Genomic DNA, 25541 nt, shown 5'->3' with positions numbered 1-25541 from the left:
TGGATAACATGCCATTCATATCTGGCAGGCAACGCTAGGTTAAATACTTTAAAATATCTCTTTTTTCATCTCAACCAACTTCCTTTTTCCAGTGAACAAAAAGACCAAAACGATCACAATGCATTCTGAGTGCTCCATGGCTCCTATGGGTGTTCCCGTCTCGAGTAGGCTACCATCACCATCATTTTGTGGAATAGCGGTCCCTGGTGGCTGTGTTGCTAAAGTGCACGGCTAACTCCCCCACTGTTTAGCTTACTTGTCCATCTCGAGATTTAGCAATTTACTAAACACAAGTGTGTGAGCTGAATATAGCGTAACCCAAAGGACATGTTCTCACTGACTTAAAACACACGCCTCGCAAAGAAACGGTGCTCGGCAGCGCAGGGCACTCCAGTAAGTTTGCGATTCACACAATTAAATCGGTGTCTACAAACGTGTGCTAACGTTAGCTGCATAGCAAACAAGGATAGCTGTTGCTAACATTAAAGAGCTGCCGGCTGCACGAGCGACATGCACGGGGCTCCTAACAGAGGTCGCTAGACTCATCCGGAGGCGTAGTATTGATCGTTTTCGTGTTAAATGAAGGGTTTTATTTTTCTCGAATAATGTGCCAACAATTCTTAAATAAGAGAAGTTCAGCTAACCGGTGAGCTAGTCCGTGCTAAAGTTAGCTCTGGGCATTAGCTGTTAGTGGCAGCCTCTTTGCTAGCCGGCTAATTCGATGCTAATAACATCACAACTGGGCATGGATGTGACCAGCCAACGTTAGCTGTTTGGAAAGGCACTTTTCCCTAATATATTCTTCCTCACAGGCAGTCATGTCGGGAGTTAAAAGGAAAATAGAAGGCACTGATCCCGACTATGAGGACGTTTTGCTGGTCCAAAACAGTAAGAGAAACAAAGCGGCTGAACATGATGGTAAGTTCATCCCTGTGAACACTGAAACAGTGCACCTGCTTGACATGTTGTGACAGCTGACCGTTCTCAGGTGAGCCCATTGTTTTAATATATGTTCCTCCTGCTTTTGTCAGCCCGAGAAGCAACAGTGCAGAAGATTGAAACCATCATCAGGGAGCAGTTTTCTTTGGAGATGAAGAACAAAGAGCATGAGATAGATGTGATAAGTCAGGTATCTGGATGATTTTCTTCTTCTTTATTTGACTTGTTTTGTCTCAGTGAATGCAGAACATACAGCGTTTGATACACAGAGTAACTTACAGAAGTGTGTTGTATGTTCACAGTATAAAGAGGAGTGTTTTGTATTTGATTGTTTTCTCATTATTTTGCAGCGACTCAATGAAGCCAGGAGGATGATGGATAAGCTAAGGGCATGCATTGTGGCTAACTACTACGCCAATGCTGGAATAACTAAGCTCCCAGAGGTAAATGCCTGTGTGTTCATTCATACCCTGACAGGTATATCAGCTGCTCCTAAGGCAGTCCTTAAGTACTGTGGCATCAACAACCACCACCATTTCCTCTTGTGTTTTAGCATGCTACTAAGAGCGACCCTGCCGTGCTGAACCATCCAGCCATCCGTCGGTTCCTGGAGTCCCCGTCCCGTTCCTCGTCCCCTCTCAACCAGGGCTCTGACACTCCTTCTCTGGTTCACTCTGAGTCTGAGACCCTCTCACAGCCAGGGGAGGGAGCCGAGCGGGATGGAGAGGGAGAGGGAGTGTGGAGGGAGGACAGCAGCAGGCAGGAGCGCAGACCTGGACGCAATACTGGCCAGGTGAGTTCAACTGACAAAGATGACAGGGTTATTGATTGCTTTAAAATGCATGTGAGGCAAGGATCAGCATTCATCTTGCCTCGTTTAATCTTTAATCATGCGTGTTATGTTCTCCGATTATTGTTATAGGACACATTTGGTGTGCCATTGTCTATTGGAGCAGAGCAGAGGGTTACCTACCACACTACCGGAAACGAGGCCTCTAGACTCTATGCAAAGAAGACAATCGTTGTGGGGAATGTGTCCAAGTACGTAACCAAACTCAGCAAACGTTTCACTCACTGACTCAATCTTCCTTCTATTCTGACTCAGTGTGTCGTTGAGCAGGTCTTTCCAATCTGAAGGGTAGGAGCCTGTCAGACAGTCATCTGACTGTATAAACATCACATTTGTTGGGGTAACCGATTCTGGAGATAGTTTTTTTGACAAATCACTCTTTTGTAAAAATCAGTGAATATCTCTGCTAGCTGTCCGTACTATGTGTGCGGTGAAAAAAAACAAACAAGTGTTAATAAACAGCCTAGGCTCTGTAAGCTGGTATGTAAACATTCTCCAGAATCACTTACCCCACCTTTTAACTATTGATACGTTTCAGATAACAAATAAATGTTTCTTTATTTGACTGGGTCAATACTAAATAAACACAACCAGCTCTCAAAAAAAACTTGGACATGGCATTGTCTGTATCAATATTCAAAAGGCACATTTGTTTAGAACACAAAGGTCAAAGGTGCTATTGGTCATATACATTGAAAACAGTATAAGTAAATAACATATAACAGAAACAAAACAGGCATGGGTCTCCCTAAATAGTTGGGTCTCATTTTCTGTGTTTCAGTCGTTCAGTTGAATCTTTACATGACTGTGCACCGAAGAGCTGAGTCGAATTTCAGTTGTGCTACAAGCCCATACATGATGCAGTTTGAAAATGTTATGTTTTTACTTTATCTATTTCCCACTGGGCGTAATTGGATACAGATAACAGAAAACAGTTAATACAGAGCACGTGTTAATTCTAGGAAACCTGATTGACAAGGCCCATGTATCTCGTGAGCGCTAAATGTCTGTGAGCGCTTAAAGGGGTAGTCACTTAGCAAACACGTGCTACAATGCATAGTTCTTAATAATAATAAAAGCTTGAACCTGACATGAAATTCTTACACAGTGACTGAAAGATAAATAGGGTTGGCTGAGTTAAAGTTGACACAAACTGTCCTCAAATGTTGTCCTTTAAATGCATTTCATGCACTCAGATTGTTAAACTTTGTTGTTTGCACAAAATATGCATGCATGGCTTATTTTTAATAATCTGTCTGTTTTTAAATTGAACATCTGTCCCTGACCCATGCAACTGGTCATCCCTTAATCCTCTATTCTTACCTGATTTTGCTCAAGATAGGTTCTCCTGAATTACAGAAGAAAAACTACAGATTCCTTTACAGTCTTACCTGCCCACCTGCATATCACACATGTCCTTGTAAAGTGTTTAACTCCATTTAGACTGATCGCTATATATTATCCCTTACGTTCACTGCTGCAAATTCTTTATTCCCTCTTGCTGTTTTCCCCCTTTGTCTCCCAATCTCAGGTACATTCCCCCCGATACGAGGGAAGAAAATGACCAATCTACCCACAAGTGGATGGTATACGTCAGGGGCTCCAGGAGGGAACCCAGCATCAACCACTTTGTGAAGAAAGTCTGGTTCTTCTTGCATCCTAGCTACAAACCTAACGACCTAGTGGAAATCAGGTTTGTGCAAGTTTGTTTTCGACAGACAAGGTGTGTGTGTGTGTGTGAACACTCCTCAGTCATGCACACTTTTTCTGTTAAAGGCAGGGCTCCTCGTGTGTTATAAAAATAAGCACTTAGGTGCTGTTTTATATGTTTACCTCATGGACAAACTTGTTCCAATAAGCTTTTCTCTCACTGTGTCCTATTTCCCATAGACGCAATGTTTACTTCTAACCTTTATTATTATATCAGATCACTAGTTTGCCCCACCTCTTTCCCTGCACCACTTTCTTTCTCTTTTTTTTTTTATTTAATTTTTTTTATACAGGGACAGCACACAATTTTTAAAACAATTGCACCAGAGTTAGCAAGCAGCTAATTTGCATCTGTTGTCGCTGGGCAGGCAGATATAACGATACAGAATAAATTCATTACAACAATATTACCCAATCCCTATAAAACTATATAATGTAAATCAATGCATATGTCAATAAAAACATGCATATTATTAGTGAACTGCAATGCAAATAGTCCGACAACACACTATACTCCCTGTAAATATCTGCCTTTTATCTAATCTACTTTTTCCTACATCAGCTCCAGCAATCATTTGTGTTGGCACGTTTGTTAAGACTTCAGCCAAGACTTGAGGCTGGTTTTAAATGTCCCTACTGCCTTCTTTTTACCTGCTAAACTGAAGGAAGTAAAAACTATTTTGGATAATAGCCCCAGGCTGAGACTGTCTTCATCATCAGCAGACACTTAATTCAGGACAACTGACAGACTGCTGATATTCACCTTGTGTAACACAGACTCAGCAGTAAACAGACCTTTATGAAACGCCTAAATATTGCCCCCTTGTGGATATTTGATGATTCAGCTCACTCATCTGGTCCCTGTCAAACATAGTTGAAAGTACAAAAAAAAAGTATTTGTCTCTCTGAGTGACACTTACCCCAGCTAACTTTAGCCGTTGGCTGGTTGTCATGCAAAACATTTTTTGTTATTCATTATCCAGATTGTACACAAGCACATAATTAGGAGGGGTCTGTGATGTCATTTAGTACACAATGATTCAGATTTACAAGTCAACATCAACGTGACTAATAGTGGGCACACCTACTTAACTCAAACACACGGTGTAGTCAGTCAGACTACACCGTGTTGTTATTTTTTGCCTTATAGCCTAAAGCACCAGTGTGTTGATTGGAGTCTCACAGCCTCAGGGTCTGTGGTTAAGATGTCTCATTTAAGTTTTTATCCTTAAAAGGTGGCAAAGGATTTATGTTGCCAATGGCTTCTTCTGAATAAATTAAACTTTCATCAGTCAACAATCCTTCTCCTGAGCTGTTAGCCCCCTGGCTGTTTCAGCTGACAGGGCGCTCACACTGCTGTAGCAGCAGCTAGTAAGCTCCCTCTGACTGACGCAAGTATTCATTCCCGTTGAACCCCACACAGGCCCGGGGCTTTTAAACTTACTCTTGACACTGCCTGAATATAGATAAAAGGATGATTAGAAGTTAGAAAAAAACTAAAATGCAGCACTCATGTAGTGTGGGTGTAGGCTTCTTTAAAATAAGTATTATTGAAGTGGGGTTGTATGAGGTACTTATGCCTTCTTCCGGGCAAAGCAGCATTTCACAGTGAGAAATCGCCAGTATGAGCGGGTGAGCCAGCCTGCAGAAAATCTCTGTGGTTTGACGGCTAAAATGATAACCAAGGATATCCTGCCCGATAGCGTTGTCAATGGGAACAGCTTCTGCGTTCGGATTGCATTTCATGAGCCTGTATACTCGTTGCCATGTTGCCAAACCGACTAGAGAAAATGTAGTCTACAGTGAGCCTCCTTCCTCCGTTAGTTTCTGTCTACAGCCGAAACATTCCCCATATCCAGCGACGCATGTACAGCGTTTAAATAAAGCCTCTCATTTCTACGGTCATTAGGACTTTGATGATTTGTTAATTCCTACATTTAGTGTACAATTGAGCGGATATTTATTTTTTAAGCAAGCATTTTATATATCCGGTGAAAATAAGTTTTTCTGCTGGCCCTGTCTGCAACAGTTCAAGAATGACCTCTGCTACACCGACCTCTCCCCCAAACTCTTTATAATGACTCGGCTGATTGTCATCTCCATAAGGCAACAGACCATCTATGCAAAAGTACCACTTCAATAATACAGAGCTATCCTTTTAATATGTTTGCACAAACATATGCCCTTGTAAATGCAGGCACTGAGATCCGTTTCTGTTGGGGCAATACATGCAAACATCAAGCTTCAAAGGGGGAGAAGTTGAGAGCCCTTCAAGTCATTGATTTTAAGACATTTTAGTTCAATGTGTGAGCCAGAAACCAGGGTAATGGCTTAGTAATTAAAAAAAAAATCATTGTGATGCATCCTCAATGTGTTTGAACCCCTCGGATTAGTATTTTGACGACGTTTCATGGGTCTTTTTGAATGTGTCTGTTCTCAGCGAGCCTCCTTTTCATTTAACACGTCGCGGCTGGGGTGAGTTTCCTGTGAGGATTCAGATCCACTTCAAAGACACTCTGAACAAACGTATCGACATCATCCACCAGCTAAAGGTCAGACCAGATTCTGGACCCAATCATCACTCAGCTTGTTTTCCTCTTTAAGACTGTGTCACATCATTTTATAACTTGCACTCTTAACTGAGCCTGTCATAGACTCAATGTATTTGTGATGACTTCTGTAATGGCACTGGTAAATAGTAAAATAGAAACTAATAAACATTTGTTGTCCCTTATAAGCTGCCTACTTAACTTGCGTTGAGACTTTACCATACTTTTACACAATATAAGATTCATAGGATAGGATCACAAAGGATATTTGTTGTGTGAGAAAAGATTTGACACATATATAAAATGTAATATTTAAAGCAAAATAAAATAAATAGTGTAGAGACTTAAACACAGTTAGTAGCTTCATTGCTGGAGGCATACTGTATATTACACCTAGATGATAAAGTCTTGAGATGTAATTTCAGTTAGTGAGCCATTATGATGTATGAGCAAGCATCTATAATTCATTGGACATCCCAGCCATGAATAGTGATTACCGTAGTTTTCGGACTATAAGCCGCAACTTTTTCCCCATTTTTCGACCCTGTTATTACACAGTACAGTATATGTTCTGTTTAAAAAAAAATATATATATTTTGATGCAAGTGCAATAAACTGAGCGTTGTGTCAAACATCAACTGCAAATAACTGCCACCTCCGTACCACCGCAGCGCAGCCTGTGTTCTCCACAGCACCGCGGAGCTGAACACGGTCTCTCCATTCTCCAGAACATTTTCAGGAATATATAACTGTCCAATTATTTCAAAGCAGATGGTAAAGTTACGTTTATAAAAAGGGGAGATGACACCTGTTACTCTCAGTTAGTAATGAGTAGACTCCAGGTGAGCATGCAAGGTGCTCTCCGCTTGGAAAGAAAAGAAGAAGCAAGGCTTACTTCAGGCACATTCGCTCCGAGCCAACAACAGTTAAGAAGCCTTCAATAGGGAATATGGGGATAAGATTCAAAAACCGACCGGTGTAAAGTTCCGTTAATGAGGAATTAGTCGCGGTAATTATTCACGGACACGGAGTGAGCATTACGCGGTTGGATATAGGCCTACAACTATCTGCTTTGGTGAGTTATTTATATGCATTTAAATTGTAGGACAATCATTTTATATTATCTGCTGCCCTTCTTATTTTAAATGGTGACTTATAGTGGCTATTTGTTTTTGTTACAACTACAGCCCATGCTTTTTTTCTCCCCATCGCAGACCTACTCGATCGGTTTAAATTGTGGACCGTCTATATAATTACTTTCAGTGAGGAAAATGTGTTTTAAACTTGTGGAAAAAAATCCTTAATATCATATGGCAACTGTGACTGTTTGACATAAGCATTGAGCGCTTTATTGCGGTCAACCGTTGTTCTGTAGACAGATGCGTTGCGTTCTAAAAATAGAAAAAAGTTTTAACGAGGAATCGATTGATCCTTGAGGAATGCAAGCGATCAAACGAGTAGCGAAAACACTCGTGCCCATCCCTAGTAGCTACTATTGCACTAAATGGTAACACTTACGTACGTTATGCAAATATGCAACTTGTTTGTTGAAATGTTAATAAATGGGAGCTTCCTCAAGCAGCCATCTCTTTCCCGACAATCCCCTCTGTGCACGATCTCTTACATATGGTAATTAAACATTATAACACCTGCGGCTTATAGTCCAGTGCGGCTTATAGTGCGGAAAATACGGTATAACTAAATTATCCAATTCACTCTACTTAATAACATAAGCTCTGAAAAAGTCTTTATTTTGACCTCTTTTCTTTTCCTACAGTTGGACAGAACATACACTGGGTTGCAGACACTTGGGGCAGAAACTGTAAGATATAAAAACTTTTCTCTGTTTCCTGCAACTGCCCCCCTCCCCCCAAGAGCCTTAACCTGACAATGAGCTATATTTGTTCCAGGTTGTTGACGTGGAGCTCCATAGGAATTCTCTTGGGGAGGATTACATCCCTCAGCCTTCTTCCTCCAAGGTGACTCACAGAGAAGCCAGCCCCACATTGACCGCCCCCCCGGCCCAAAGTTATGGACGCTCCCCTTCTCCCATCTCACATGATGCCAATGTAGACAAAGGTACACACACAAAAAAAAACATTTATTCTTTTTAAAAATTTGATCAGTTTAACCTTTTACTATTTTCTTACCCCAAATCAGCTTGGGTTGCGGTGTCGCCACAGTGTTTGTTGAATTAAAAGCCATGTGTAGCTGATACAGTCTATTTTTACATCTTGAACTTTGTCTCAGAATGTGTATTTTATCTCCCAGATGAGGTTGAAAGGGAGAACACATTAAAATAAATCCTCTCATTTACTTCTAGCCTTCATCAAAGCAGAGCCGGGGCGGTCTGCGGGTGGCCACAGCTCCAGCCTTATCGCTGGTGAACGCACGCCAACTCGAACCAAAGTCGGTGACAGGATCATTCTGGGTTCCCATGGCAGCTCTGCATTTCAGCCCATCACTGCGAGCTGCAAGATTGTCCCACAGGGGCAGCAGCCTCCCAGCCCCGCAGAGTCTCCCGGGAAATCCTTCCAACCAATCACCATGAGCTGTAAAATAGTTTCAGGTAAATGTCTCCACCCAGTGGCCACTTCAGGGTTCTTTAAGGAGTAGTTTCTTTTTTAATGCAGCCTTCTTCATAAATAAGACTCAACAACCTTTCACCAGATCATTTTCTCAACCAACCTACGAGAAATAATATCTTCATAATTTGCCCAAAGAAAGCTTTATTAGGGCTGAATTATAACAAGTCCCAATTTATTCATTTACTCAAAGCTTGTTATACAGCCGTGGAAAAAATGAAGACCAGTCTGGATTTTTCTTCAATCTTCATCCCTTCATTACTTCATGGAAATGCTCTTAATGACAATGTTTTTGTTGTGAATTTGGTAGAAATGTCAGTAGTTTATATAATAAAACCAAAATGTTCATTCTACTCAAACATATGCCTATAAATAGTAAAACAAGAGACACTGAACATTTGGAGTGGTCTCTTAATTTTTTCCACGGCTGTATGTAAATTGTTAATAACATCTTTAAGCAGAATCGTTCATCTAAAGGGTTGTGCACTGTTTTGCCTCCACAGGTTCTCCCATCTCCACCCCGAGCCACTCGCCTCTGCCTCGCACGCCCACCACCTCCACCCCTGTCCATACCAAGCACAGCGCTTCCTCGGTGCTCAACAACCCTTACATCATTGTTGACAAGCCAGGCCAGGTGATCGGCATGGCTTCCTCCTCGGCCGCCTCCACAGGTACACTGCTCCTACTCAGTGGTAAAGTGCCTCTGGAAAATCGGATATGGACCCAACGCTGTGTCTGAGCCGCCCACATAGAATATAAAAATGGCTGTGACGAATGTTCTCAATACCCTTTCGACTTTTTCTCTATTTCTCTCACTGTTTTTGGTGCTTCTCTTTTCCTTTCCTCGCCCTCCTCTACCCCCCTTTTACTTTCTTATCTTGCTCTTTGTAATCCCTTCCTTCATTTTTCTCTTTCTCTCTGTCCCTCTGTCTCTCTTATTTGTCCCCATTTTGCACTCATAAAGTGTGACGTGTGGTGAGCCAGCAGCATGGTAGCTGGATGAGAGGTTACCATGGTGACTGCGCTGCTGTGTTTCATTGCCAGATTAGGAGAATGTAAAACTAGCTTTGCCATATTATCTTAAAAGATGATAGTTGGCTTTAAGATGAAGCACTTGTGCACTTCATGTGTGCTTGTTTTCACGTGTCTTCATATGTGTTGATTTTCTTCCTCGCATCAGTTCATATTCTACTTAGGGGATCTTTCAACTACATTGCACACTCTCTCAGCCACACGCTGCTTGGCTCTGTGTGTGAATGCAGCAGCCAAAGCTTGGCATTAGTACCCACTCTGAGTAACCCTGGTTGAAACCTGTCACCCCACGCACACTTTGGCCTTTGATGTCTGTAGAAAAGTGAAAAGAAGAAACTGCATCGCGACATCACCAGTACAGTCATCCCCATCTGTGACTTATCGTGTGTGTGTTTGTGTTTGTGTGTAAATGACTCCACAGGAAGCCCTTCAGCCAAACAGTCTGCTGCTCAAGGCACTCGCTCACCTGCCCCCAAAGTTCACACCGGCACCTTCCTTTCCTCTGGGATGAAGGTGAGTGTCAATCTTTTTTAAATATGGATTGTTATGAACTAAATCATCTCCTTTCACTGATCAGTTCCCACCAATGTGTAAAAAAAAAGTCTGTCCTCCTGTAGTATCTGTATCTTTAACCAAGTAGGGTGATATTAATAGACAACCAGGGCGCTATCTTCAGCAGACGTGAAGACCTTGGCAAGCTATTTTAAATAGGACATCACTGTAGAGATAGGAGGGGCTGCTGGGAGCTTTGCAGAGAACATTGCATGGTTCTGTTTCACTTGGTTTGCACTGGTGTACAATTCCTTCACTCCCACATGCTCATCATCCCATCACCTAATACAAAGGAAGGAAATATGACTTCACTCCAAATGTCTACTTCATCACACTGGTACTCTCCTCGGCTCAGATTCTCCACTTGTGTCAGTTGTCGACTGCCGGTTTCTTCAGTAGTAGTGAAGGCCAGGGCATATTGGGACATACAGGGAATTCAAAAAGCATATGCTTGATGAATAAATGATGACGCAGATTTTTCAAATCTGTCTTAAGCAACACATCTCTCCCTGCAATGTCTGATAAAAAAAAAGAAAAGAAAAGGGGGGAACCTAATGAAGAAATGATCTTATTAAATCACTAAATGATGAGTTTTTAATTGAAGAGTAACATTTACACTACTTCAAAACAGCTGCAATATTTACAACCTGTTGTGGTTTCTAGGTAGTGTGGCGTTCCTGTTTACAATCCTTCTCTCCATGTGCCCTCACTTCCTGTGCAGGTTATTATCAAGCAGGAGCCTGGGGAAGTCTCAACACAGCAGCAGCAGATGGTTTCTACAGTAACCAGCCATCAGCATCCTGCCACGATGGCAGCACACCAGTTTGTCGCAGTGAAGGGAGGTCACATGATCTCCATGTCGGCCCAGAAACAAGCAGGAGGGTCCACAGGGGCCACAACTAGCAAGGTCAAGCTCTTTCGTATTCCCACACACCTGTACAAAGTAGCACATTGATCCTTCACAGATAATAAAAAAAACTTGATAAACTTGTGCTGTCAAAAGTAATAGTCTTTCAAAACTACATTTGTCATGTCTCTCATTTCTAGATGTTAGGCATTCCCGTTAGCTCAACGCTTCAGTCTGCAGTCAAACAGGTGGCCATCAGCAGTGGACAGATTCTGGTGTCCAAAGGCAACCCCTCTGTCTCCAAGGTGATGGGTGGAAAGCAGGTGTTGGCTCAGGGAGTTGCTAAAGCCATCGTCGGTGGAGCCAGTGGCCTCTCCGGTCAGCAAGCTGCTGCCAAGGCTGCTGGTGGTTCAAGTGGCAAGACTGGAGGTCAGAGTTCACATACACACATACTAGTGCTGCACTGGTTCATGTGATTCTAAAGCAGCACAAGTATTTGTTCAACTATTACAATAACTATTTTTAATTCCATTACAAAATAATCAACTCGTGCACAATTTAGAAAGTATGTGAAAGTCATTATTAATTATTTTATAAAATAATTTATCAGTTTTGTTTTAGCAGTCCTATTTCTGAAGGGGCTGACTAATTGTGTTTTTCTTTCTTTGAATGTTTCTATCTTAGTGATGGCTACTCTGCAGTTGCCAGCAAACAATCTGGCCAATCTGGCTAATTTGCCTCCTGGCACCAAGCTCTACCTGACCACCAACAGTAAGAACCCCTCAGGGAAGGGAAAGCTGCTTCTCATCCCACAGGGAGCTATCCTCAGAGCCTCGAGTGCAAGTAAGACACGCTACATCCTAATATCAACTTTTTTTAAATGCAGACAAAACATTTTGTCATGCCCCCCCCTCCCTTTTTTATAAGGGATTTTAGGAGCTTGCTTTTGGAATGATTTGAAAGCAATGGAAGATAATACATGAGTGTGTAGGTGACTCACAGTATCTAAGGTTAGTGACATGGCCAAATGAATTCCGCCCTGACATTTTCTTTAGTGCCTCCAGTTGTGGACTGCTGTATTAAACGTGTTATTGCTCCTGGCTTATCATAAAGTTTGTGAAAATTTTTTTTTGCTTAACTACCTTCCAAATAGTGAGTCAGTTATGGCCATTTCTTTCTTTCACCAGTTTATTTAATGTGCGTGTCAGATTACAATGAGATTAAAGGGATTTATCCCACATTTGATCTGCAATACAAATTGCATTCAGAATCTTTTTTTTTTCTTTCTTTCTTTTTCCAAATAACACTAATTGATAAACGGAAGATGAGCTGTAATTTGAGCTAAAGAATAATAGGATTGTTTATCCGATTTGATACTGATGTGTCTGTGTATGTGGCTGTCTGTAATTTAGGTCAGCAGTCCCAGAGCAGCTCGTCGGCAGGCGCCGGGGGCTCTCAGAACTCCAACTCCAACTCCTCCTCTTCCTCATCCAGCAGTCTGCCTTCTAATCTCTCTTATACGTCCTATATCCTTAAACAGACCCCACAGGTGGGTAGAAACACATTCAACTTATAATTCAAACCTTACAGACATACGTATATACTCTATATAAAATCTCTCCTTGATGTATTTTGAGCAGTCTTTGAAGTGCTTCATCAAAGTCTAAGTGTGCTTTCACATTATTCATTCAATAACAATTCAATCACCACATTTACCAAAGATAGTGATTGTAGGTTTTATTCCCTATGCAGCATGACAAGACTTTCATGCAGTCTGCACATTTTATTTCTTTATTCGTGATTTCTGTATTCCAGTAGCGAGGTTTTGCCTGATGTGTTCTTAATTAGTCACATTCATTATAGCAGCATTGATCCCTAAGGCAGCTTTAGAACAGTGCTGCCTGTGCATTAAGCCAACAGAATATAATGAGGTCCTCTCCAGAGGTTTCCACCTACCGTACTTTCCGTACTATATGCCGCACTGGACAATAAGCCGCAGGTGTTATAATGTTTAATTACCATATGTAAAAGTTCGTGCACAGAGGGGATTGTCGGGAAAGAGATGGCTGCTTGAGGAAGCTCCCACATTTCAACAAACAAGTTGCATATTTGCATAACGTACGTAAGTGTTACCATTTTGTGCAATAGTAGCTATTAGGGATGGGCACGAGTGTTTTCGCTACTGGTGTGATCGCTTGCATTCCTCGAGGATCAATCGATTCCTCGTTAAACTTTTTTCTATTTTTAGAACGCAAGGCATATCTACAGAACGGTTGACCGCAATAAAGCGCTCAATGCTTATGTCAAACAGTCACAGTTGCCATATGATATTAAGGATTTATTTTCCACAAGTTTAAAACACATTTTCCTAACTGAAAGTAATTAAATAAGCGGGCCACAATTTAAACCTATCGAGTAGGTCTGCAGTGGAGAGAGAAAAAAGAGAGAAAAAAAGCATGGGCTGTAGTTGGCTAACATTCAAAATAGACATTTAAAATAAGAAGGGCAGCAAATACAATAAAATTATTGTCCTACAATTTAAACACATAGATAGGCTAAATAACTCACCAAAGCAGTAGAAGTAGTAGGCTAGTATATCCAACCGCGTAATGCTCACTCCTGTCCGTGACTAATTACCGCAACTAATTCCTCGTTAACGGAACGTTACACCGTCGGCTTTTGAATCTCAATCCTATATTCCATAATAAAGGCTTCTTAAATGTCGTTTGCTCGAATGTGCCCGAAGTCAGCCTGGCTTCTTCACGTGACTTTCCAAGTTTTCCAGCACCGCATTCAGCTCCGCGGTGCTGTGGAGACCACACACTGGCTGCGCTGCACGGAGGTGGCAGTTATTTGCGGTTTCTGTTTGACACAATTCCGCTTAGTTTATTTAACTTGGATCAAAATATTTAATTTTGTTAAACTTTATATCCGTTTTGTGCCGTTTTGTACACGTATATAACATTTTAAAATAGGGGCGGCCCGCCGGCCGGCCTAAAGGCTACAAACACTAAAAAAAACAAAAAACGATTTTCCTCATCCACCAATCGAGATCATTTGAAACGAGGAGTACTCGAGTACTCGATTACTAACGCCCATCCCCAGTAGCAACAGAATATATACTGTGCTGTGTAATAACAGGGTCGAAAAACGGGGAAAAAGTCGCGGCTTGTAGGCCGAAAAGTACGGTATATTTAAAGTAAGGATCTGGGGTCTTTCCACTTAAATGATCATTCTTGAAGGTTAAGAGTGTTTTTTATCTTTTACAAATGTTCTTAAATATTTTGTGTTTGCTCCCTAAACAGCTAAAGTAGTCTACACACACACACACTCACACAGGCTGATGAATTTATATCAAAGAAGACTAATTGAAGTTTCCGTGAACTACTAGGATATATAAAAGATGAAACAGTTGATGTAATATAAACATTTACATAATTAGAATCATCTTACCTTACTTACACTTTATAAAAATGTTAATGTACTATACAGTTTAAAAAGATCAATCACTCGGTTTTTTTTAATGCTGTGTGGTTTACCTAGGTGAATTTAGGCCATTAAAATGCAATTGACTTTGAATTTAATCAGAGTAACATGTTGTAACACTAACCCTAGACCCTGCTTATCCATTCTATCCCAGGGCACATTTCTGGTTGGCCAGCCAGCGCATAGTTCAGGGAAGCAAGGAACTTCCAGTTCCGCAGGACATGCAGCATCGTCTCCATCGAGTGTTACCCAGCAGGCCATCCGGGTGACGGCAGGACAGAAGGCGGCTATCCTGGCTCAGGTCAGTAGTCGTAACAAGACATAGTGAAGTGCTTTACTGTATCATCTGAAATGTCAAATAGGTTTGTATCCTCTTAACTGTGTCACAAGCGCTGTCTGATATTAACCGCCTGGTTTGTCTTTGGGATGTTAATCACTGAGGGTTTCCCAGGACAATAACCAGTACAGTTTTTTGAGTAGCACTTGACTCAACCAGATTTACCAGCCGTGCAGGATTTAGCCGTCATTATATGAATGGGTTCTGTGAGTTCCGGCTGATGATGTGCTTTTTAGACCCATGCAAAAACGATGGTTTAACATTCCTTAAAGATCTCATCCTTGGAGTGTTTGCTGAAGAAAAAACAAAAACAAAAGTGTGGGTTTGTCAAAGTCTGCAAAGAAAATTCACTTTTGGTTACTATTGATTTACTATGCTAATTAATTTTCGGTCACTCCATTCGCCAGTTTTAAGTATGTTAATATAGACTGTTGTAATGGATTTTTAGTGGAGGTTTGCTCTTAGTTTCTGATCCTCAGTTCAACGTTGTGAATGCTATGATTGACAGGTGGTGGGCGGCTCCCAAGGGGCACAGGTGAAGTTGTCTGACGGCTCTGTTAAGACAGTAACAGCAGCGGCAGCAGGCCACTTGTCAAAGCCGGGCACGACTACATTGAGGATGACAGGCGGAGTCATCACTGCTGCTAGCTCCACCCCAGGCTCTGTCAGCGCTGCAGCAGCAGGCAGCCAACAACAGGCCAGTTTCACAGTACTGATATTTTTTCAGTTTTATACTGCCTGTCAGCTGTTCCTTTTTTGAAAATCAATTCAAACTAAACAGCAGTTTCATTAATAATGGATTTAAAGTACCCTAATTCCTTGTGTGCATTTTATTTTTCCCATTTTTGTATAGTGAACTAGTTCAATTTCTACCAAATCAAATATCTATTTGCTAATATACAAATGATTTGTTTGAAGGTTTTCTGAGATTTTTTTTTCAAATCAGATACTTTTTCATAAGGAATAATCCCACTAGATGGATTTTATTTTTTTCCCACACTTCTGTTGTATGTTGTTGTGATTTGCCTCTGCAGTATACTACAGAAGGGTTTCAATGTGACTGCAGTAGCAAGGGAAGTGTTGTTTTTGTCAGAGTGAGCAGAAAATGAAGATGGTGTGTGAAGAGCCCCATGCAGTTCATCAGCAGTGATGTTGGTTTGGGTGATTACTGCTTCCAGTCAGTGGCCAGGCCTCATTAACTAGGGAAATTGAAACACACAAAAGGACTTCCTTGAGGCTCCAACACGCAAAAACAAATGTGTATTTCTTATGTAACAGAAAAACTCTCCAGCAATCAAAATATTGTTGTGAACACAAATACGGATTACATCACCGGTTTTCCTGTTTTGGAAAAACTGCCCTTTCAGGACTTTTAATTGAATTTCGAGGACTCTTCATGAGAAAAACTAACTCTTTTGTCTTTGAGAATTCCATAAAACCACTGACCTGCTCAGCATATCTCACTCTGGGAGTTGCACGGCACTGAATACACAAACATGACCAGAGCAAAGAAAATAAATCAAAAGTCCTGTTTCACTATATTTAAATTACCTGCACTCTCTCTCTCCCTTCTAACCACCACTTTATTATGTGATAAGGATTTGTCACATACCGGTAAATAATTATCACATCTCTATAGGTGGAAAATTCTCATCCAAAAAAATTTGATTTTTAATTAATTTTTCTAATTAATTCATAAAATAGGTCACTTTATGTTGCCCATGATGTATCTTGGAAATATGTTTTACACACTTCAGTTGCACACCAGAGCAATATCAAAAAGTATAGTATAGTACGAGTGCCTTTTTAGTCTTTGCTGTACTTTCCCTTAGTCAACCAATATACACATGGAAAGAGTGCAAAATAACCGTGTATCCTGACGGACAGATGTGTTTCTGTGTGTTCCGCGCAGGCTGCTGATGCTGGGAAGTCTGCGTCTCAGCACCAGTCGCTCCTGATGGCAGCCAACCAAGCAGCAGTAATCAGTGCAGCCAAGAGCGCCAGTGCTGCTGCTGCCGCTGCTGCTGCTGCAGGCAGCCTGTCCAAGACGGCGGGCGCCACCTTGGTCAAAGGTGCTGGCAACTCTGCCACAATGACAAAGAATGCTGTGGGCTCAACTGGAGCTGTAGTAACAGTTGCCAAAGGCATTACCAACATGCCCGTGGTCACCATGTCAAAGGGTACAGGGGTGGGGACTGTGGTGGGCATTCCCAAAAGCAGTGGCGCGTCATTGGTCACTGCAACTTCGTTAGTGGGTGGAGTGGTAGCAGGAGGAGGGAAGACAGGTGCTACTCTCTCAGGTATGCATAGAGAAAACCTCATGCTGCATTTATCACCTCATTTAAATGTGTGTTTAATTATATTATTTGAACCAATATGTTACATGTCCAGCCACAAACGGCTCATTTGAAATGCCCTGTATTTTGTCCAGGTATGCTGAAGATCCACTCTGCAGGTTCCAGCTCCCAGCAGACAGTCTTAACCATTCCTGCCAACCAGCTCAAGCAGCTGGGGGTCGGTTCTGGGACTGGAGGGCTGCAGACGTTGCTCATGCCTGTTGGGAAAGGTGTGTACGCCTCAGTCAGCCATTTTGAAAAATTGTTTATCTAGTGCACTCAAACATGCAATAGATTATTCTCTGTCTGTAGTAAGCCATTTTCCTCCCCTCTCATCTTCATCTTAGTTATGCCTATTTTTTTAATGGGCCATTGATCCATCCAGTGTTTGTGTGTACATGTGTTTTCTTCTGTGTGTAGTGGTGTCTAAAGGCCCAGTCTCCAGTACTCCTACCTCCTCCTCCTCCTCTACCCCTGCAGCAGCTCGAGCTGGAGCCTCCCCAAGTCCTGCCCGACAGGCGTCCCCCTCCCTTGCCCTGCCATTGGCACAAGGTGAGAGGGGTTCATACACACTCCACCGCCTCTCCTCTTTTTCATTCTTTTCCCCCCTTTATTCCCAACTTCCATTGTTTTTTCTATTCTGTCATAATATTTTTGTATTTGCAATACAATAGTGAGTTGGTGTACTGATATCGAAAGGAAACATATCTTATTTTACAGAGCAACAAATGTTTCCCCCTAAACTTTTAGTTTTGCTCGGATACAATGTTGCTCTTCTCAAATGCATAAGTGTTTAATACGCACAGCAAATAACGACATAGCTTAAACTACAGTTTAGCATAAACTAAACATAAACTAATAGCATACATTTTTAAAGAATAATTCTCTCACACTTGCTTTCTGCTGTCACTTTGTGCTGCCTCAGTGAAAACAGAACCAGGTGCTGGCACAGCTGTCACAGCTGGTCCGTCGCCCCCGGTGACCGCTCCTGTCCATGTGGTCTCTGCAGCTACCACGGTCAAGCAGGAGCAAGGGGCAGACAACGCTGCACACGACCTCATCAAGTGAGTGCGATAATAATGGGTCCCAAAGCTGCTTTAAACTATCGCACATTCTCGCAGGGTACATCATTTATTGTCTGTTAAGAGGAAAGATGCACATGCAGAACCAGATTTTTGCAAACAGACACCCACTCATCAGTGCAGTGTACAGTGTTGTTTTTTCACCACCAAACCTGAAAAATAGCGTAGCTTCATTAGTTGAAGCTATCACACCGGCATATTAAACACATCCTCCTCCAGGCAGCTAATTCACTGAATATGTTCTGGTAGCACACCTGACACTTGTGATTGCCTTCTCAGCACTGAGCACGTAGAGACCATGATGCAGCTGCTGACAGCTGTGGTGAAGAAGTTCCCTCTGATTGTGCCAGATAAGAGTGAGTGGACTTGCCTTCCATTTGGTTGGCATCAACACCAACTTTATATATTCATGCTGACTGAAAGCAACTACACTATGTTTATCAAGCTGTTTGTTTGTTTGTTTGTTTAGCTGAAGATTCCCATCCGTTCTGTGCCTCATCAACTGAACAGTATTATTCCTGGAGTATTGGCAAACGCAGAGCATCAGAGGTGACCTTTTGTTGTTGTTGTGTGTGTGTGTGTGTGTGTGTGTGTGTGCGTGTGATTATGAATTCTGTACACTATCTGTGCCTTTGGGTGAACCTCAGTCGATATGTTAATTGAGATATATACATTAGTTAGGGAAAAAAACTAATGCAAAAAATATTTTTGTTATTCATTAAATCACGCAAATTTGTGCAAATCATCAAGCAATTTTTCATGCAAAAATGCCAAAATGTCCTCAATCCAACATCAATTATGCGTAGTTGCTTGTTTTAATTTATATATGATAGTAAAATGGAATATCTTTGGGTTTTGGAGAGCTGGCCAACAAACTGACTGGGGAAATATTCAGCCTCCAATAATTAAAATAATCATTAAATGCAACTATTCCTTGGTTTAACATTAATAAGAGAAAACTGGGTACATTTTCTTTCTCAGAATTAGGTGTTTTATATTGAACGCATTTCACTGCCCTGCACGCAGAGCAATAAAGGTTTAATTTAACCTTGTTAAAATCCCAGAGTGACAGCACCCATTAACAGTTACTCCCCAGGTTCCAGGATGAGGGCATCTGTAATGTCCGTGACTCAGCGAGCTTTCTGCTTGCCTTGTGTCTCCCTATCTTTCGGGTCAGATGTGTGTATCTCGGCCTGTTTGTCCTCTCTCATCTCTTCCTTTATTTGTGCATCTGATGATCATACAGACCAGCCCATGTCTTAACTCTCTGTTCCCTTTTCTACTACTAATAAAGGTGGAGTGAGCGATTCTGGATTCTTGTTGTTAAAATCAGTGCATATCTCCTCGCGATCCGTTACCTGTCCGTACGGTGTGTGAGTGCTAAAAAAGAAAATCGGGTGTTAATACACAGCCTAGGCTCTGTAAACTGGTATGTTAACTGAGGGAATATAAACAAAAGGGGGCCCAACGTAGCTAGCAAGATGTCCGTTGGCTGTATTTCAACTTTTTCTTTTTCAGCGCACAAACACAGTACGTACAGTTAGCAGACTCTACCTCGCTCACGCCACCTTTTTAAAGGCTCTCATATTGAAACCCAGACATTGGTATTTTTATCTGGTGGTCATTCATTTACCTATTGGGACATGGGACTGAAAAGCACAACCCTCAACAGTAAGACAGGGGACGATAAACTGCAAGGTAGGCTAAGCTATGTTAGACTAGCATCATGCATGTCGAGCTGTGTGGATTGCCTGATGTTACAGTCCTACCTAATAGATTTGGCCCGTGTCCTGTGTAGCTTCAGCGAGCGGTGGCAGTAAAGCGGGTTGTGCAGGACGTGTTGGACCGCTCTCCCCGCCTGCAGGCCCTCACGCCCCCAAAGACCAGAGAGGTGGTGCAGTGGTGCAGGCAGAGAGGCTACACCCCGCCCGACCTCGAGCCACAACGCAAGAACGACGACGAGTCCATTGAGGACATCCTCACGCAGATAGACAACGAGCCAGGTGAGATTGAGTGGCCATTTTGGATGCATTCACAGCTTTTTACACATGTTTTCTGTGGCTTGTTTTTTTTTTTGCAGTTTTCTATTCTATTCTATTTTTCAACAACTCGAAGTGGATCAATATTATTCCCCTTCAGCGGTGCACGTGTGGGTGTTGTGCTTTCGCAGTTACCAATTGGTCCGGCAAAGTGTTTTGCAGTCTAGCATTGTGTGAGGGGAGGCCAGTGATGTTTTATTCAAAAGGGACTTCTCATTAATTCTGTTGTTTTGTTTTTGTCTCTAAAGAGTGTGAGATGGGGCCTGTTCAGGTCAGTGAGTCACACACCTGCCTGAGCCAGACAGTGTGTTTGTGTTCTCCTTGTCTCTCCCTGCACAAATCTCTTGATTTTTAATTGTCGGATTGTTGAAAGCAAATCTCTCGCCTTTCCTTTTAAACACACCGCCGCACATGAAGCCGCGGAGAGAAAAACAAATGCAAGTGTGGATGCTCCTGCTGCTGTTTGTGAGATGGCGTGTTAAATTTACATGGGAATCTGTTTTTTTGGCAGAGTGTCCGACGACTCTGAGCAGCTGTGAGGAGCTGGTGCTGCGGCTGGAGCAGATGCAAGCTCTGCTGAAGACGGAACCGGAGGAGCCGGACGACGAGATAGTGGACATCGTCACGGTGACGCCTCCCTGCCAGAAACTGAAGGTCAAAGAGGAGGAGCAAGAGGCCGACCCGGAGCCTAAGTTCTACCTGGGCCCCGGCGTGTCTGCACAGTTTGTCGGGGAAACGGCTCAGCTGGTGAGGAGCTGCTCTTCGCTTGATGAAAATTTCAAAATACAAGAAGAGCTGATAACATCCAAGTTATTGTACTGCTTTTGATCCACATTTTAACTAGAAGAAGCTGAACCACTTTCCTCAAATGTTCTGTCTCTCTCAGATCGGGGTGAACTTCCAGCCAGTGGAGGTGGAGAAGAATGTGTTTGCTCCTGTAGTCGAAACCATGATTCTGAAGGTCAGTCACTAAACACACAGAGCAGGAATCAGATTTATAGAATGATGAATATACAACCTCATAATATTGTCATTCCTTCTGCATTGTACGAGACAGTTGGTTACTTTGTGACTAATGATTTTGTGCGTGTGCACTGCAGGCTACTGAACAGTTTGCCAGTGACATCCTGAGAGAAGCTCTGGCTGGGGCCTACGCCAAATCCCCTCAGAACAGGTCAGCCTCTGCTTTTTTTCCCCCTCTCCTTCTCTCTCTCTCTCTCTCTCTCTCTATTTCTCTCTAACACGCAACCTGCTTAATGCTCCATTTCTCACTCATCCGATTGAGTATATCTACGACCTTTTTCCAAACTACCAGTTTGTTACTCATATTTTTCCTATCTTTTCCACAAAAATAAAAATCTTAAATAATTATAACATTGTTGAACCAAATAATTAATCTTATTTATTAAGCATCTTACAATGTTTCAATAATGGCTGAATAATGCCTTGGTGTATTTGGTTGAATTCTGTAGACACACAGCACCACATGAGCTTTATATGTTTAGCATGTAAACCCAATGTTAAAAATTAAGCCTGCCGGTATTATTTCTCATTATCTCCAAATACCATAAAAAAACACCAAAAAACACTTTTAAGTGGCTTCTACTAAGACATATTTTCAGTCTATCCAAAGCCTGATATGGTATTCTGCTGTGCTATAGAGCTCAATTGTTGTCCACACACTATTAAAACGCACAAGTAGGTAATTGCACTTTGTGACATCATCATCATGGTGTGCAGTGTAACTTTTATTTTGAAAATATCAGTAGTAGTAAATAGTATCCCTGTTTGTTGTTGAGTTAAAAAAAAATTGTTCAAAGTGTTTTTGGTTATTATATCCTCTGGTTAAACATTTGTAGATTTGCAGTCCTGTCTTGTGGAATGTTTTGTTCCATTTGCATGATGTTAGACAGCGCTGAACTGATATAACGGACTTCAGAATGCCTCCATTGATGTTTGCAGGGCACCGAGAGAGATCACGGCCATGAACATCCACCAGGCGGTCAGTGGAATCCCAACCTGTGACTTCCTCACCAACACACACATGGGTTACCTGTCTAAAGACAACTGAGGCATGACAAGAAAGACACTGTCTGGTAGCTGACACAGAGATGTGACGAGCGTCTGACCGGCTGCTTATGAACAGAGAGACTCTGCTGTGTGGAGATTGGCACCTGGGTGTAGTCCTGTTGCCTCAGGTCCCGCAGTAATAACTCATGTACTGTATTCATTCTGTGATCATAGCAGCAAGCATCTCCAAGCAGCAGAAAAACAAGTGTTTCTAATACTCTGGGTATATTGTCACATTTTTTGGTTTCCAGAGAAGCGGCCTTGTGGGACTCCTGTTATTTGATTTTAACGTGCCCCACACACATCCTGCGTCTACCTCTGGAGCGCGTCGCGTTACCTTACTGCTGCCTCTCTCGGACTTTTCTCGGACACACATGCAACGTCTCAGCAGCTGCTGCTGCAGCGCTGCTTCTAAAAGCCCTATCTTTCTACATAGAGTTTTCATAGATAATTCCCATTAAAAATGAAGTTCTTTCATGTCATCTATGATGCATATGATTTATATTGAGTCTGGACAGTAATCCATGCGCCCCATTGCCATTTTTTTTCTTTTTTTTTGCCATATTTTCGCTTGTTGGAAGTTTTATTTTGAAGGGGACACACCAGGAAATGGTGAAACTACAGCGAAAGCTGCCAGTATGAAGTCAATATGACTCTCAGCAGAGTATTTCAAAAATCACTTTACTGATTTATACGTGAGAGAGAGGGGTGTGTGTGGTCGGGGAAGAAGAAGGCCGTAGACACAGATAGAGCAACGGAAAACTGTTGCGCTCTTCATGATCTTTTTTATTTCTTCACTATATTGGATCTCTATATGTGTCATTTATCCAAAAATGAAATGCCAGAACTAATTGAAAATTAGGGTTTAAATCCCTCGGATTTTGATTGCACAATTAAATCGTGAAATAAAGGGATTATTCGCGTATACGACTGAGGGATGTTTTATTTTTAAATAAACACACCGGGTAAACGTGTAACTAGAGTGAATGCTGCTGGTATGACTGTCAACAGAGTATTTCTCTATCAGTTAAAGCACAGAGACGCGAGAGAGACGCGCTGCTCTCAGAAAAAAATAGGCGAGCCTCCTGAGGTGAAGGGGAGCGTCGCTGCAGACGTGCCTCCGACGCGCCTCAGCAGTGCGTCTGAGGTTGGATGTGTGCTCGCTCTACGTTGATTTCACTGTCTGTGACCAAAAGTCAGAAGCAGACGCGAGGTAGACGCGCAGTAGAGGTAGGATGTGTGTGGGGCGCGTAAGAGGGCCGTTGTGCTCTCGCGTACCTCATAACAAGATTATTTTAATGATGAAGTGTGTCCTGCTTGACAGCCAGCTAGTCTTCAGGGGAATGAAGCCTGAGTGACTTACAGGGCTTAGTAATAACAGGAGACAGCTGTCCCTGCCATTATTCTTAATCCTGCTGTCACGTCCCCTGAACTGAGAACAAGCAGAGGTGAACCACAGATTTACAGCAAGTTGGAAACACTATGAACTGAGTATTAGAATCCTCTTATCAATCACGTTGATCGTAACATCTGGCGGTTACTTTAGGCAAAGCAAACAGATTACTCCTTTAAAAACCATGACAATTTATGGTCCGTCATTATGAACAGCCTTGCATGTATTTCAGTTTTAACTGGCAGAGTTCATTATGGCTCTTGTTATACCGCTGTTTTCCAAGGGTCTTACGAAGTGTTAACTGATTCCTGTTTGGATTTTTAAGTTGCAGACAGATTATGAAACTGAGATCTTTTGTCAATTCTGCTGAGAAAAAACCCATGTCTGCGTTCAGTTCTGAGGAACCAATCATACTGTCATTATGAATTCAAGACATCACTCTACATATTTATCTTCTCCTTCACAAACCAGGTTTGATAGCCAGTAGAAAGTGCTTTTTTAAGTGTTCTGTTTAAGAACCATAATGTATTAATCATGTAATGTACACAGTGTATATGACCAATATGAAATAGATGGTGTTTTCAAATCCTGTTTTATTTTTTTATCTAATAACTGCAAACAGTAATGTCCTAACAGTAGTGTGTATGAATATGTGTGGATAGTGGATGTAGTCTTCACAAAGGTTAATGAGTTTGATTGTGTGTGTGTGTGTGTGTGTGTGTGTGTGTGTGTGTGTGTGTGTGTGTGTGTGTGTGTGTGTGTGTGTGTGTGTGTGTGTGTGTGTGTGTGTGTGTGTGTGTGTGTGTGTGTGTGTGTGTGTGTGTGTGTGTGTGTGTGTGTGTGTGTGTGTGTGTGTGTGTGTGTGTGTGTGTGTGTGTGTGTGTGTGTGTGTGTTGTCGGCCGATGTGGTGTTTTGTAATCCTGTTTCATGTGGAGCTTTGCATAATGTTAATGTATTGATGATTGGACAAGTGTGTTTGAAGTTTGTGGCCTGAGTGGTTGTGATGCCTGTTCAACCAAATTAGTGTAGAAGATACCTTAAACATTGTATTTTCACGTTTCAGTGCAAACCAAAAAATATAATCAATATTCTTGTAATAAACAAAAGCAAAAAAATCTTGGGGAATTATTGCTTGCAACCTGTGGAACTTGTTTGTACTATCATGATTGATTCTAGAGAGATATCTGGATTGTCTCTCAACAAAGCATTGATAGTTATCTGGGCACCTGTTATACCGCAGAGTTAAAGGGCCAGTTCACCCAAAAGTCAAGTTTTCTCACATAACCTAGTGGTATCTAGCCTTGCAGATAGTTTTGGAAAAAAAATGTTTAATGTCTTGCAAATTGCCTCTTTGTATTTGTGCCACCACCCTTATGATTGAGGGGGAGACAGTCTGTTAAATCTGTCTTTCCAGAAACCATATCAGTGCTGCCTTGGATAATCCTCACACCTCACTGTGAACCGATTTCCACAGGAATTATTATGTTCTACAAAATAAATAGCAACCATGAAAACTGTCGACATGGAGGATTTTGGATAATTGGAGAACAGCTGTTTTGAAAGCAACTAAACTGGTATTTTCCACTATTGGAAAGTTATAGTTTTGGGAAACACATTTATTTGGTTTAGAGTAAGCTAGGCTTGACTAGATAGCTTTGCATAAAATAAACATGGAACCAATGTAAGAAAATATACCAACACCATTTTATTTTTTTTTAAGCTCACTACTTGAT

General features: G+C 41.8%; 1 protein-coding gene across 2 annotated transcripts; it reads left to right on the top strand.

The window, feature by feature from the left end:
- The first annotated feature begins 255 nt into the window (after nucleotides 1-255).
- yeats2 (YEATS domain containing 2) lies at nucleotides 256-24837 on the top strand. 2 transcript variants are annotated; one of them, XM_080034645.1, is made up of 30 exons: nucleotides 256-393; nucleotides 813-918; nucleotides 1032-1129; nucleotides 1290-1382; nucleotides 1493-1732; nucleotides 1862-1980; nucleotides 3321-3482; nucleotides 5940-6051; nucleotides 7826-7870; nucleotides 7959-8127; nucleotides 8372-8617; nucleotides 9137-9304; nucleotides 10087-10178; nucleotides 10939-11124; nucleotides 11265-11493; nucleotides 11749-11907; nucleotides 12477-12613; nucleotides 14705-14851; nucleotides 15396-15584; nucleotides 16800-17187; nucleotides 17319-17453; nucleotides 17644-17775; nucleotides 18149-18287; nucleotides 18585-18661; nucleotides 18775-18854; nucleotides 20104-20308; nucleotides 20856-21091; nucleotides 21231-21305; nucleotides 21445-21518; nucleotides 22307-24837. In XM_080034645.1, exons 2-30 carry the CDS (start codon nucleotides 819-821, stop codon nucleotides 22413-22415), a joined length of 4341 nt encoding a protein of 1446 aa, XP_079890771.1. In that variant the 5' UTR covers nucleotides 256-393; nucleotides 813-818; the 3' UTR covers nucleotides 22416-24837. The 2 variants fall into 2 exon arrangements, with proteins under 2 accessions (XP_079890771.1, XP_079890772.1); XM_080034646.1 differs by having other exon boundaries at nucleotides 260-393; nucleotides 817-918.
- The last annotated feature ends 704 nt before the right edge of the window (nucleotides 24838-25541 follow it).

The sequence above is a fragment of the Ammodytes marinus genome, assembly GCF_949987685.1.
Source record: "Ammodytes marinus genome assembly, chromosome: 9".
Taxonomy (NCBI): domain Eukaryota; kingdom Metazoa; phylum Chordata; class Actinopteri; order Uranoscopiformes; family Ammodytidae; genus Ammodytes; species Ammodytes marinus.
The sequence above is the reverse complement of the archived record's forward strand: the minus strand, read 5'-3'. Positions and strand labels throughout refer to the sequence as shown.